The sequence below is a fragment of the Trachurus trachurus genome (assembly GCF_905171665.1).
Source record: "Trachurus trachurus genome assembly, chromosome: 15".
NCBI lineage: Eukaryota > Metazoa > Chordata > Actinopteri > Carangiformes > Carangidae > Trachurus > Trachurus trachurus.
In genome coordinates, this window is record NC_139906.1 from 13,146,086 (window position 1) to 13,158,856 (window position 12,771).

A 12,771-nucleotide genomic window follows, 5' to 3' on the forward strand; every position below is an offset into this window, starting at 1 on the left:
TTGTAATAATTAAATGTAATCTTTGTTTGGATGCTCACCACTTGTCCTTTTCAGCAGAGATGAAAAGGTATTGAGGCAGCTAATGCAATAGCCTTGAGCGATTTTTTTTAGGTGTCTTTGAAGTCCAGTGAAAATAATCACCACTGCTCCTCATGATTTTGTATTTTTTTGTAAATCCTTAATTTCTTTTAGTTTTTAATAACATATTATTCTTTATGAAATGCTGATGATTTTTGTCAGTAATATTGTGCAACCAACCAGCGACTTTACTCGGTCACGTATCATCTTCTTATTGTTACAGGAACAGCTATCATGTTCACTAGAGGTGAATATCACCAGACTGGTCAAACTTGTACGTGGTCGTAATGTTCTGTTAAACTACAGGAGAGTTTTCTCTTCATTAGTCGTCATGACTCACTCTGGATGAGTGGGAGTCAGTGTGGATGTTTCACAATGGCACATCAGAGGCTAATGATGAAACCACAAGCTCTGCTGAAATGAAACTGAACTGCAGGTCTGCACTAAAGTGGGTCTGAGGTATTTATCAACAGTGTTTTTTTAAAACAAAACCACATTTATCCAATTTATACTCCAAAAAAAGAAGTTGTGGGAACGGGAACGTTTTCACCATCTGCCACCGTCTTATCAGAAATGTTCGATATGAGCCAGGTGTTGCAATGTGTGTTGCATAGCTTTCTGTGAAGTAATTGTCCCACATCCTGCCTCATCTACTTCTAGCTTAGCGAGTGGTTCATTACATTTCCTAGAAATTCCATTTTCTTCAGAGGAGTCATGAATTCGATGTTATCTGTCAAAGTTGAGCATGTGCCATGTTAAAGTAGTGTAGCACAGCACTGCATGGATTATGTTCTCTGGTCTGCTGAGGCTGCTGCTGGTGGAGAAATTGATTTTACTGTACTGATATCACAGTTTCCTCCATAGTTCACATGATCCAAGACTGTGATCCAATACTACTAAAAGCTGACATTTATATCATGTTCTATATGCCTAAAAACTAATGTTTTTTTATGTTTATAATGATTATTATTAGCATTAGTTTGTCAACATTGCAATGAAATCCATAAAAGACACAATCAGACAACAAAACAAGAACGCAAAGTGCATTTGTGGCACCATTTTTACCACCATGAACAGTCTGTGGGGGGGAAAAAACTATCATGATGACATCCTTTCAACTCACTTCACATCACTCCAGATAGAGGTCTCTCAAATCACTGAGGCGTTTCCTCTTTACAGGAAGGAAATTAATTCTGTTGTGGAGAGCCAACTTCCTCACCATTCGTTATGACGTCTGCCTTTTGCTCTTGCAAGAAATAAACAGGAGGTTTAAAAAAAATAATAAATGGGAGAAATGAAATGTCAGGGGCTGCCATGATGCTCATCTTTGGCGCTCCCACCGGTTGCAACTTTAAAGAGGTGAGATGGTTCATTTCTGACAAGTGAAAGCGGCTGCCCTGGGAAACTGACGCTGCTTTATGAAGATAAAGTCTCATTTGAATAAACAGCCTCCCGTTTAGAGCATATCCATATGCATGAGACTCCGCGTCTAATTGCTGTTAATTCCTGTTGAATTGATTGCGATTTATTCACATCTCACAAAGATGCACAAGCTGTGGCCATTAACTGAATCTAACAGATAGACGTCCCTGCAGAGGTACCTAGATCAGTTTTGATGGCTCTAATGTATCAGATGATGCATGTGTTAATTGCTGTATTCATATTCAAACACACCATTAAACACTGTTATCATCATAGGGATAGCTGCATGGGCTAATTGGTCCATCACTTTAGTCTAGACTGAAATATCTTGAAAGGATTTTTCATATTAAACAGTTATTCAGGTTCCTCATAGGATGAACCCTGACTACTTTTTTTTGTGACTTAATGTCTCAGCAACGTAATAACTTAATATTGGAAAACATTGATGAGTTAATCCCTCAGCTTTATGCTTTATACCTATTCCGGGGCATCTGGCCTTCAGCTTCTCTCTCACCTCTGTCATAGTTATTTTTACCTCAACTTCTCTCTGCAAAAAAAGCTCTAAAACCCACTGTGCACAACCTGCTCACCTGAATGTGGTGAAGCATCTTACAGCCACAGAGCCAGATCGTTCCCATCGTTCCCTCAGAAGAAGGTAGAGACCAAAAACGGAGCAAAAACTGTGTGTGTATATCGGATTTAGTATTTAACAATTGAACAGCTCAGGAATTATGACTTTTCTCTCTGTTGCTTTTTAGTGTTTCACTTCTACCTCCGGATGTTTGAATGATTCTGTTTTTGTTTTTGTGTTTTTTTTCATATACTGATTAATAGATTTGGATTTACTGTAAGAGTGCATTTGTAGCAAAGCTTCCTCTGTCATCAATAGGAAGTTGATCGACACTTCCTATAAAGGCCTATCCCACTGTAAAACAGGGTTTTTGTTTTTTACACATACTGTTGATGTAATAAAATTGAAAAAAAAACAGGCTCATAAAAAAAAAAAAAAACCTGAAAGTTTCTTCTCTGCTGCCTCCAGTTCTGCCTTCCCAGCATTTCGTGGCGGAGTCAAATATATAGATATCAGCTCTTCTTGGAGTGTTTACTCTCCGGCACAGAAACATCATAATTTCATCAGCGCTCTGGGTCTCTTAGCTTTGATTGAGAAATTCTACTATGCAGAATCCTTGCATGAAAGGAGAGAGGCGGACAGACTGTTGCATCTCTTACCCAAATCTAACAGCAGCAAAAGAGTTCATTAGATTGCCATTAGTTCACTCAGCAGCCGTTGCGAGATAATGTCCACTAATGATCATTTGTGTGCATGTTGGTGTGTGTGTGCACGAGGGAGGATAAGCTCTCTTCTAGCACTGCGGTCTTTGACTTTGAGACAAACTGTAATTAACAGCACTGTGTCCTCTTCTGCGTGATTAGTGCATCTGACCTTTGAATGCATCAGATCTGTGAAACAACACATCTGGTCAAGCTGCAGTGTTCAGAGAGAGGAGAGGTGGAGAGAATATTAAACAGTGATCGGCAGCGCGAGGAAGTCTCACCAATTATTGGAGGACGTACTGCACTGTTTTGACCCAAGGTTATATCAATACCCACATTCTGCCCGGACATCAATTCCTTTTTTAGGATTTTCAATATTTATCATCGCTGAAAACCAATACTGTAAGTCTTCATACAAAATGCATTACACAACTACAACCTTTTTTTTTTTTTCTTCTCTGCAGCGGATTTAACTAATGACTTCTCTGTCGGTCGTCCAAGCTGATCAGACGGTAGAGTGGTTTTATACTAGAGCACCCACTGTTTTGAAAGTTCAGCACAGCCTCCTCTAAGAGTGCAGATGGGAAACACACTCCCGTCAGTTCAGCTCAGAGTTCAAGTTGATTCAAGAATCTGGAATCCCCCCTCATCTTACTCACGATTAAATCACATTACAACTCATTTGCCAAACCATAAGGCCTTTTCCTTGGAAAATCTGGTTGTTTCTTTCTTTTTTTCCCCCCCCTTTTTTTTCATCCTCTGCTCGACTCCTGTGCCAGTGATCTTGTAATCACATCAACATGTCTGCGTTGGCCCGTGTGCAAGGATTAGAACACATCAAGTCAAAAGATTTGTGAGGAAGGGGAAAAGATGGACCAGACAAACTTAATCGGCATTGCCTGTCAGAGATTTATCCAAAGACATAGCTCACACTGGCATGCCATTTCCGGAATGTCTTTGAGTAAAAACCCAAAGTGGGAAATTATCCAAACATTTTCCCTGAAGTGAGATTAGGTCTGGAGTCTCACTCAGAATCATAATTGCTCTCACTGTAGCTCAATTGAGCGTCTTTAATTGTTTTGCCACTTCAAATCTTCTGTTTCTCACAGTGAACTTTCTCAACGCGGGAGGTATAGAAATAGCTTTATCAAAACCACATTGTTCATCATAAAGGGAGCGAATCAATGAGGGAGGGCAAACCCAGGCTGAATGAGACAAAATATTGACTTTCCCTGAAAATCTGAACACACTGTCCTCCCTCAGGCAAATATACAGACAGAAACCAGTCTAAATAGAATCAGCCACACCAAACAGAAACTCTGATTTAATTAGGAATACAGAAAAATAGAAACTAACAGACTTTAAACACTTTGACGATTTCATTTCTTTACATTTACATTTTTTCCTAATGGGTGGTAACAGCTGGAGATGGCAGCTGAGATGATGACAGACTGCAGGCAAACAGAAGGAAACATTTGGATTGTCAAGCATTAGGATTTGTTCCTCCTGAAGCACAGTGGCAGTCCTGCGTTTGGGTAATTTGTCTTTTTAGCTTCGAGGATTTAAACTGGGTTTAACCAAAGGAAACAGCTGCTGTTACAATCACAATGTAGATATTTTACACGACTGTGCAAAGATGATCCGCACCTCTCTCTTTTTTTTTTTTTTACTATCGGAGCTGTTTAAGTTTTTATGACTTCCACTTCCTGTCATTGAAGTGACCCAGAAATGAAGTGGTACTGTACAGCTTATGTCCATAAACCACTGAGGACCCCCACCACCACCACCACCCCCATCACCCCCACCATTCTTTTAAACCTCAACCTGACTTTCACTTTCTGCAGCTGATTAAAAGACCATTACAAGTCGGCTGCTCCTTCTGACTGACTGCCGCTTGGTTCTGAAGAAATCAGTTTTATCTCCCCCTGCCTCGGCCGGGGCCCCCGCTGCGCTGGAGGATGCAGTTGAAATACAAAGCGTCTAAGAGAGACGTCAAGCAAAATTCTAGCATTTCAAGCAAAGGCAGGATGTGTGCGAAGTCTCCAGGACTAGCTTTTGCTTTCATGTCACTCGAAGCATCTAAGCAAGGCAGCAATGTTCCCAACAGAGCAACAGAAATACACAAGGTGTATGATGTGAGAAGTACAGATTCTCCTGTGTTGCACACCTTCATTTATAAAGATGGTATATGATATAATGAATTTTACAAGAGCCAGAGTTCACAGAGAGCTGGCCGCTGGTAAACATTAGATAGAAAAACATTTTTTTTGTGCGTTCCTGCGTTCACAATTCCTCTGGAAAGTTTATTCGCCAATCAAAGGCAGTCTTCAGATGTTACAGATGTGAACTCTGAGTGAGCTTTTAATCTTGAAACCGCAGCTGATCTGGTGTCTGTTAAATCCATTTACCCATGTTACGTGACAAAACAGCCGTGTATAGCACATTTCCTACAATACAGCTGTAATAAAATTGCACGCCGATGGACAAATAGCAGAGAGTTTTGAATATGCAGCATAGGAAGGAGTGTGTAGGAGCAAATATCTGAACTGTTGCCACTGAAGCTTATAAATAAACCAACTTGGCGATTCCTCAGTGCTGCTTTTAAAGCTGCTCTGGATATAGACAAATCTATAACATAGATATCCATAATGGACCTATACTTGTCTGTCTGTGTTTCGATTTGCTTTTAAACAAAAAAAGTCTCTCATTGTTCTTAAAAACAAAGTGAGAGGGTTGTAAACGTGCAGAACACAGCATCTCAACAGAGGGTTTGTTTAGTTGTCTCATTGTTAATATCAGTATGACAAATGAGTTGTTTCCGTTATTTTCTTATGAGTGAAATATATCTGTGCGAAGACAATGAGTTGCTGTTGAAGTACTAGTAAGCGGAGTTCATTCAGTTGTTGACTTTTCAGTGAAATGTCACTCTTTGTAAATACTGGCTGTTTCCCGCATAGAAACATGTATTTGTTTATACTGTTGCAGAGTTGTAGCACAAGTTTTAAGACTGTTACAGACAAACAGGCTACAATCATCCATCCATTGGCTCTACTGCTTGTCAGGGTTGTGGGGGGCTGGAGCCAATCCCAGCTGACATACGTAGGGTGAGAGTCTATCACAGGGAGAACATGCAAACTCCACACAGAAAGGCCTCAGGCCTGGGCATCAAACCCACAACCTTCCTACTGTGAGGCAACAGTGCTAACTACTGCAACACTGTGACATCCTTTGTGACCTTTTTATATAAATTATGGATCACATGTCAAAGAGGAAATCTCATGGTGATTATCCCACTGAATATTATCATCGGAGTCTGCAGTTTCCATCAGGTCCATGGACATTTCGGTGTCATTGACCACATTGTTTTGTTTGGCTTTCATATTTTGGTTCAGTATCACTGCGGTCATAAACCCGCTGGTCACTATCTGCCTAGTAACAGCAGAGACCAGATATTTCCTCAACAGCAGATGGAGACCAAAAACAGAGCTAAAAGAATGAATGAATGTTAGACTCATTGTCCAAATGAATCATAATGTTGTTCCATACCTGCTGGGTGCATCACTATGTTGATATGACGATAATGTTAATGCAAGTTTAAGTGGTTTATTCAATTCAAATATGCAACCAATCAGTCACTTGACCTTTCTAAGATTAAATCAGCGTTAAAGCTTGTTTTTCTCGTAGTTGAGTCAAGGACAAGACCTGATTTAAGCAGGAGACAGATGAAAATGTAATGTGTGTTTATTTAATGAATTATTAGAGGGAATCAGATACTGGGTATTTTCAGTATGCATGGCTGTTTCCTTAGAAAGAACACTCCCACAGGCATCTACCTGCAAACCTCTGTCTCTCTTTCTTCATATGTCTCTTTTCACCCACCACCGCTCCACCGCCCGTTCTCCTCACCTGACCCGTGAACCTCAGTGGAAACGATGCCGGTCCCTGTGGACCTCCACAACTCAAGATAGCCCACACACACACACACACACACACATACACATAAACGCACACACACGTCAGGAAATCCTCAGCTCCATTTTATTTATTCAAGCCTCCTACTCGTTTCTCTGCCAGAGATAAGTACAGCGAACAGGGGCTGAAGATGGAATTTTCTCCCCATAACACTGAACACACACACACACACACACACACACACACACACACACACACACACACACACACACACACACACACACAGAGGTTAGAAACGCTGTTACTATTAACATCTGACCTTGTCCCAGAGCATTCTCCAGGAATGAATTTTAAACACATGCCCTCTTCGCCCAGACCTTACTGACCCCTCCCTTAGATACCTTGCAAAATTATTCATCACATTGTCGTATAACAGTTGCCTCAAGCCAAAATACGGGATGGGTTCCTAACGCCTGATTCCCTGGAGTATTGATCAAAACTGTCAAATTCTTCGGCTGCATGCCAGGCCTTGTTGGAATGGAAAATACCACTGAACCATATGAAGGGAAGGTGGGGGGGGAGGCATTCATTTGCACCAGTCAGAACAAACAAATCTAAATGGAGGGAGGGGGTACCGCATTTTTATTAATGTGTTTTGAAAGAGAGCGAGCGTGTGCAAAAGGTATTCACATGGGAAAGAGAAGAGATGAAAGGAAGCAGTAAATTGCCACTATACCAGCACCTCAGCGACAGACAAGGCCGACACTGACCGGGTTTTGACAGCAGTGAGAAAATTCTATCTAATTGAAGGATGTTTGTCAGCCCTCTCAACGTCAACCTGATCTGTCAGAGGAAAATTGCCTACCAACCATTCCCAGTCTGCTCTTCTCTTCCTCCACCTCCTCTAGCAGAAGCACACTCACTGTCTGCCCATATACAGTTGATAGAAGCGTCTTATTCAACCTGTGTATTTCAAGCTCACAGTGGTGAAGGCGCAACACACCCTTGAAAGATGTCATCTACTGGCTTGACAGCGGGTTTGAAGCTCTGCTATCACCGTCCTCTCCTCTGCACTGATCACACTGGGCTGTAGCTGAGGCACCAAAACCTTTTCTCTCCATCTTCTGTTCTGCTGGCTTCTCCCCCAAGCTGCTCAGTGGGAGATACATTACATCAGTCATGCTGCACATCAAGCAAAGCACTTAAATTAGTTGTAATAGAAGAGTTTATCTCTCTGAATCAATTACACCTATAGAGCAGAGAATGAAATTAAATTATCTGCCGCCGCATCATTTAGCTTCTCTGTCTGTAAACAATATACAGTATTTGCTGGCAAAGCCCCTGCTGAAAATGATCCTCCCTCATTCACTGGGCTTCAGTCACATGTTGTTATAAACATGTGGTAATTAACTATTTAAATGACTCGTGACTTCATTACGCTGGAAAATGATCTGACCAAAAAAAAAAGAAAAAAGAATCTGTTTACCAAAACAAATACGTACGATGCAGTGTAGTGTATGGTGTGTAGGTGGTAGATTATTGAAAATGATAATCAGTGCACTTCTACCTGATGAGACTGGTGATCATAGGCTAAGTGCAACATTTCAATAAATAGTTCAAGGGATCAGTCGGTGTGTAATTATGACACTTCTGTCTCCACATGATGCAAACTGACAGTCTGTTGAGAAAAAGAAGTGAAATGGTGACACTCAGTGGTTGTTGTATGTAAGTGGATATAGACTCAACACAGCAGTAGTAAATGTTTCAGTAAAAGCCCTACATTTATAACGTCCAGAAAATATATATAATAATGTATTTATAATATGATTATATATATATACTAAATGATGCAGTATGTACACAGTCTTTATACAAGTGTTTATGAGCTGCAATTAGCAGGAAGTCTTTTCTCCCTGCTGCAGTGAAACTTTTTAATGAGCACTTGTGACCCTTGTAGGGACAGTATGGATGTTTTGGTTTTTAACTTTATTATGTATGTATGAATGTATGCATGCATGTGTGTGTAGTAATTAATTAATTTCCTGCAAGTACCCAATCGATTAATAAGAGCAGCATTTAATGTTTCCAGGTTGTGGGAAACTACGGTCCAGCATAGCATCACTCCTTGATTAATTTGGCCTCTTCTCTGGTTTCTTATTTCATAGCTAACCCCATGACTCCAGTTATAAATGTTAGTAAGTCACAGATAAAGGGTCACACATCTCACAGTTTCTCTCCGAAGCCATCAGTAAAAGTTTTTTTATGGTTTGTTTATTGTTGCACAGCCAGTGGGTTTCCTTTTTCAACCACATCTAAAAAGGCAAAGCAAATATTCTGGCAGAGGAGGATTTTCCCACAACCTGGCAACCCAAATATTGTTCTTATTTATTGCTAATAACTAATCTATTAAACATTTATAAATGGTTTCTTCATCATTAGTAAACTGACTGCTGAGAAAACCTTTAGACTTGGCACTGCATGTTGGACATGAATGCATTTTGGTCATTTATACATTTACTTCAATGTACTTGGAGGGACAGCATGTTAACTATAAACACAGGATTTGTTTTAGGAAACTAGAAACTAGCTGCTGGCATATACATATAAAAATACTTATAATAATAATTATTAGAAATTATTTTTAATAAATGATTAACTAGCCCAATACTTTATTTGTTTCTAACCCTCAGCTACTTGAAGGAATGTAGATAATTACTCTCTGCCACTTTAGAGAAAGGCAATTGGTGCTGATTTAATTTGGTCTTCAGCGTGTTGCTGTTAAGACTTAGACATTAGAGTCATTTAATTGCTTGGAGGCTTAAGTCATTAGTAAGGTTTCTCACTTTACTTCAGGTAAAAGCTGAGGTCTTGTTGACCAGGAGATGGCAGCATGAGTCATTTTAGATCATCCACCTTCATTACCAACTTCCTACTGATTTCACCTTTTGCCAAATGTTAAGGTTGATACAAAATGTCACATGATTCATCCTTATTTGATCTGATGTTTAGTTGATAATACGCAAGCCACACACACGCAGATGTTTTATGTTTTTTTAATTAAGTTACACTGATAATGTTGCATTAATGGCAACAGACGTGAGCTGTGCAGGAGAGGTAGAAACACAGCTGGGTGTTGGATGGTTGCACTATATGCCACGCTGTGAAATGTAAAACACACCGATGCAGAAAATGATCCTGTATGAGCTGTAATATAAACACACAGTGTGAACAGGGGTGTTTCAGGGAACACAGTGACACACAATCAGTGCATAGTGGAGCAGGTTTGAATGTTTAGATCATTGTTGGGCTCAGCTGCAGATCACATGTTTTGGCATTTTGTTGAAGTCCTGGAAAGACTGAGACTTTAATAATGTAATAAAACTCCTTCCCAAATAAACCATGATAATAAGAGGATGGAACAAGAAACCTTGTACAAACAGGTGCGTTTCCCCCCTCCTCACTCTGTAGAACATGACCTGGCCTCGGTGCAACAGCCACAATGAGTCCGGGCAGCTGATTACAGTCATTTTGTCCCAGTAAAAGTGTCGCCAGCTGCAACATGTCAGTCTTGGCCTCTTTCATAGATGTGGATTAAAATAATGAGTCGGCTGCACGAATCCACTGGACATGAAGGGATGCAGGAGCCCTCCGGTGGATGAAAGTGGAACAGCACCGGCCGTGTGGAAGATCACATTCCCAGAGCTGAAGTTGGGGAAAGTTTGGTGGAAGCTGGTGGCGGCGGCGCTCGACCCACAGGCGGCCTGGCTCGGACTGACGTTCACCAGGGAGCCGGGGCCAGGCTGCAGAGTGCTGTCCGCCCCGGGGTTCTGCTTTTTCCACTTGGTCCTCCGGTTCTGGAACCAGATTTTCACCTGGGTCTCGGTCAGACTCAAAGACAAGGCCAGGTTTAGTCTCTCGCACACGGACAGGTACCGAGTGGCGCGGAACTTGTTCTCCAGAGCCACCAGTTGCTCGTAAGTGAAGGCTGTTCTGGCGCGCCGCGGTTTGGCGCAGGCCTGGTCCTGGCGCCGCCGCTTGTGCTGTGAGGGGAGCTGCTGCTGTGGGGTGGTGGTCGCCGGCTCTCCATCCTCCTCCTGCTCCCCGGTGAGGCAGGGGTCTGGGTCGGGGTCTGTGTCGGTCGGCGGGGAGAGCAGAAGAGGGTCGGCTACGACTGCGTGATGCCTGGAGGCTGAGGAGAACTCATCTCCTGTCTCTTCCCCTGGAAATAAAAGAGGAGTTAGTTCATATCCAACATCAAAGGGACCATGTGAGGAATCATATGGTGTCAGGGAGAAACATATTTCATCTCCAGGTCAAACTGTGTAAAGTTTAAGTTTCAGCCTTTTAAGGTAGACAGTAGACTCTAGAGCCTGTCCATATGTCTGCAAGTGGCAAAAGCTTTTTCACTGGATTAAATTCAATGCTTTGATACAGAAGCAGCATTTTGACTTTAATTAGAAAGTGGAATTTGCTAATTTTCTTAATGTGACATTAAACTATTGTTTCAAGAAAGAGACACAGTAACTCCCTTATTGTAATACAAATTTAACAAAGTAAAATTAAGTGAATTCATAGGAGGAAAGGCCCAAAAGTAAACGTGCTGAATTGGCCGTGGTGCTGAGGACAGCTCCTCCTGACCACAGAGGCCAGATGTCAGATGTAAAAAGCTGAAGGCCTCGAGGCACATCAGAGTTAGAAATGTATCTTCATTGTGCAGTAATGCTCCTCTTTGTCCAGTCTGAACTGGAGTTTGAATACCAGACACAGGAGGTGCCTGTATGGTTGACATCTGTGAGGTGTTTGGTGAGGATGCTGAGGTCGTCCGAGCGGAACGGAGCAAAGACTCACGGGAGGAGGTGGGGGACTTGGTCACTAATCCTTAAATAATTTATAAACCACACAGCGCCTCAAATGTCATGTTGCGGAAAGAAATCCCGTCTAAATCCAGCTCCGCCACCTCAGCCGTGACGTGCTAATGGAGTTTCATATTTGCGGGCGGATCGATAAATGTCATCTATTTAAAGGGAAGTTTTAATCGAACGATATTTAGGATCAGACATGGATGGGGTGTGAAGTTTGTACCTGCAAGGTGCTGGAGGGAGATATGCAGGATGCAGTAATGGGATATCGATCAAAGCGCGCAGAGGCATCCTCAATGGGACGATTTAAACAATTATCTGGCCTGCCTGTCCCAGTGCCAATCACACGCTGGGGCTCTGGGAGCAAGCCTTTGTGGCTTCCTTGAAAGGAAACGCAGCCTTGGAAATTAAGGGAAGGTCATACAGAGATGACAGTAAATCTGATAGAAAATAGCGTCTAGTTTGCAGGTGCAAGTCTAGACCCAGAAAAAACAGTTTTTTATTGTTGGATCGCTAGAATTAATTTTATCCATGCGGTTTTATTTTACAGCGTTTGGACACGACGAGTTCTGGATACTTTTAAATAATTGGCATATTCAGAACAATATAAAACATTACATTGTATGTAGCGTATATTTTTGATACATAGGCTGAGAAGTCGTGGTAAAATAGTGTGTTTTCTCTACCTGATTTCGTGAGTTCAACTCTGAAGTCTCCGCCTGCTGTGCTGTCCGACTCCAAACTTGTTCCCTCTGCGTCTGGCACGGAAAACTTCTCCTTGGCGATGGAAAGTTCGTTCACCCTTTTGCTGTTGAATTTATTCGGATCCAATATATCAATTATAGAGAAGGAAATTTTGTGACTGGACGTCATTGTCACTCCACACTCCTTGGCTTCCAGCATCCTTTATACAGACAGAGCCTCAAAGAAGAAAAAATGACGGACGTGCGTAATTACGCGTGTGGAGAGGAACTTCTCATAGTTTCGCCGACTTCTCGTCTTCAAGCTTCATGAAGCCGGATTAGTGGTGATGATCCCCCCTCGGAGTGTGGACTTGGCTCCCCTGCTTCTGTCAGTCAGTCTTGCAGCGTGAATGAGATGACCGGAGCGCGGTCTTTAAAGCGTCTGTCCCCCACTCTCTCAGCCAGACACGTGACACAAACACTATTAGTGTTTCACACGACCACCTAATGGGCTCAAAGCATTCGTCGATAATCACCCATAT

The 12,771-nt window shown here is 41.9% G+C and overlaps 1 protein-coding gene across 1 annotated transcript; it reads right to left on the minus strand.

Annotated features, from left to right (window-relative positions):
- Positions 1-10,265: 10,265 nt before the first annotated feature.
- nkx1.2la (NK1 transcription factor related 2-like,a) lies at positions 10,266-12,449 on the minus strand (the record flags this gene model as incomplete). Its single annotated transcript, XM_083988227.1, has 2 exons — positions 10,266-10,906; positions 12,233-12,449. 2 exons carry the CDS (start codon positions 12,447-12,449, stop codon positions 10,266-10,268), a joined length of 858 nt encoding a protein of 285 aa, XP_083844353.1.
- Between the last annotated feature and the right edge of the window lie 322 nt (positions 12,450-12,771).